Source organism: Penaeus japonicus, unplaced genomic scaffold, assembly GCF_977035675.1.
Source record: "Penaeus japonicus unplaced genomic scaffold, GWHDUDI00000001_assembly GWHDUDI00000003, whole genome shotgun sequence".
NCBI lineage: Eukaryota > Metazoa > Arthropoda > Malacostraca > Decapoda > Penaeidae > Penaeus > Penaeus japonicus.
Genome location: NW_028234405.1, coordinates 50,879,373 through 50,881,872, shown reverse-complemented (window position 1 = coordinate 50,881,872; position 2,500 = coordinate 50,879,373). Strand labels below are relative to the sequence as shown.

Sequence of the window (2,500 nt, the reverse complement as noted above, 5' to 3'; positions counted from 1 at the left end):
TTGAAGATGTGAAAATTGGAAATAGTAGAAAAAACGAAATAAAACGAAAAATACTCACCCCCTTCCCCCCACAGGAGAGAACCCCCACCTCCCCCCCTCACCCCACCCCAACCACCCATGGCGAGAGGCGGGCGTTGGGACCTCGGGCTGACGCAGGTGTGGGCGGGGCTGTGGGTGGCGCCCGCTCGCTACGTCACGCCCGAAGCGCTGGCGACGCGGAGGATCACCAGCGTGATTTGGGCGACACCGGAAGTGGCTCCTCCTTCGATGCCGGTGAGAGAAGATTCGAGAAAGAGGAAGATAGAAATTTGATAAAAATGGAAAAAGGGAAAATATTGATAAAAAAAAATACTGTTTTTATGGTTGAGGTGATTTATTTAAAATTCTTGGTTTTGTTTTTTTGTTTTTGTTTGTTTGTTTGTTTTAGAAATGGAAATGCCAATCTTGTTAATTGACGCTATTAGAGATAAATGATAATAGGGATAGTAATGATAATGGTAGTAATAATGATAATGATGATGATAATGATAATGAAGGTGATGATAGGAAAAAAATCAAACGATTATGATAATAATAATTCTTCTTACGCTTCCTATTTTTTTTCTTTCTTTCTTTCTTTTTCTCCTCTCAATTTTTCCCCTTCGCTAACCTTCTCCTCCCTTCGCCGTCGCCTTCGTCAGGGGAGCGTGAACCTGCTGGAGATTCGGCTTCGGGACGAGTGTGACCAAGACCTGAGTCCTTTCTTCCCGAAGGTGACCGAGGAATTCGCCGAATGTCGAGGTCAGGATGGATGGATGGGTGGATGGGTGGGTGGGTGGGTGGGTAGGAGGAAGGATGGGTGGGTGGATGGATGGGTGGGTGGATGGATGGATGGGTGGATTGGATGGATGGGTGGGTAGATGGATGGGTGGGTGGGTGGATGGGTGGGTGGGTGGGTGGATGGATGGATGGATGGGTGGATGGATGGATGGATGGGTGGGTGGAAGGATGGATGGGTGGATGGATGGATGGAAAATGGATGGATGGGTGGGTGGATGGATGGATGGGAGGAAGGATGGATGGGTGGAAGGATGGATGGGTGGGTGGATGGATGGGTGGGAGGAAGGATGGATGGGTGGATGGATGGGTGGGTGGGTGGGTGGGTGGGTGGGTGGATGGGTGGATGGATGGATGGGAGGGTGGATGGATGGGTGGGTGGATGGATGGATGGATGGGAGGAAGAATGGATGGATGGATGGATGGAAGGAAGGGTGGATGGATGGATGGACTGAAGAATTGAAGGATGGATGGATGGGGTTTATTTTGACTGATTTTTTTATTTTTTGGCATTTAGAATTGGGTGGGTTTGTTGGTGTGTTAACGTAGCTTTTTTAAATGTTTTTCTGTGATAGGAATATTGTTTGGCACACGCACACACACACACACACACACGCACACACTGTATACATGTATGTATATGTTGTTTCTCCTTCTTTATACAATTAAACCCAAATTAGACAAGACATAGTAAAATATATATATATAATATCTATTTAAAAAATCTCAATCACAACTTCTTATACCCCCTCCCCCCTTCTCCCCCCCCTTCCCCTCCCCAGCAAGAGGCTCAGGAATGGTATAGTAAAATATATATAATATCTATTTAAAACATCTAAATTTCAACTTCCTGTACCCCCCTCCCCCCTTCTCCCCCCCTCACCCCTCTCCCCTCCCCAGCAAGAGGCTCAGGAATGGTAACAGTGTGCCTGGCCGGAATCAGCCGCTCCTCCTCGCTGGCCATCGCGGCGCTCGTAGGCCAAGATGACCTGCCGCAGATGAACCTCAGATATGCCTACGAGACGGTCAAGAGTGCTAGGCCTATGATCAGACCCAACATCGGCTTTTTCTCGCAGGTGAGGTCCTTAGGAAGAGGTGAAGAAGGGGAGGGTGTGTCTTGTTGTTGTTGTTTGAAAGTGGATCACGTGTGGCGGACGAGTTGCTGAGTCACTCGGGGAGGGTTATGTAGGTCTATGTCTTTATTCAAGGTGTTGCGCACGCGTTGGATGTTTTGTTTTTATTTTGGAAGGGATGGTTGAGGTTGTATTGACTTTGGCTATTTTATATGTCGTGTGTCGTATGTGATTAGAGAGTGAGGGAGAGGGAGAGAGAGAGAGAGAGAGAGAGAGAGAGAGAGAGAGAGAGAGAGAGAGAGAGAGAGAGACTTTGAAAAGTTTATTGAGACAAGTGGTTACTTACATCTCAAAAGGATGATGAGGGGACAGATATAGATAGATAGAGAGAGAGAGAGAGAGTGATACAGCGACATAAAAAGGAGAAAATATGATTCCTCCACAGCCAAATAACTACTGTTTACATCTACAGCCTCCCCAAAGTATTAAAGACAAAACATATATGTAACCAACAAGAGATGAATAGAGAAATCTTCGGATAAAGGAATGTGTAACCGCATCAAACAAACGTAAGAAAGCATCATTGGCTTTGTGTACATATTCACAAAAAA

At 46.4% G+C, this 2,500-nt stretch overlaps 1 protein-coding gene across 3 annotated transcripts in view; it reads left to right on the top strand.

Moving 5' to 3' along the window:
• Nucleotides 1-2,500, top strand: part of LOC122247229 (dual specificity protein phosphatase 14) — an 11,410-nt gene that overhangs the window by 4,462 nt on the left and 4,448 nt on the right. For 2 of the 3 annotated variants that reach the window (XM_086534074.1, XM_086534081.1), the window contains exons 2-4: nucleotides 75-273; nucleotides 681-780; nucleotides 1,717-1,892. In XM_086534074.1, coding sequence (XP_086390200.1) covers nucleotides 118-273; nucleotides 681-780; nucleotides 1,717-1,892 — 432 coding nt within the window. In that variant the 5' untranslated portion in view covers nucleotides 75-117. Of the gene's footprint in view, nucleotides 1-74; nucleotides 369-680; nucleotides 781-1,716; nucleotides 1,893-2,500 lie in introns of all 3 variants that reach the window. The other variant, XM_086534067.1, reaches the window with a different exon arrangement.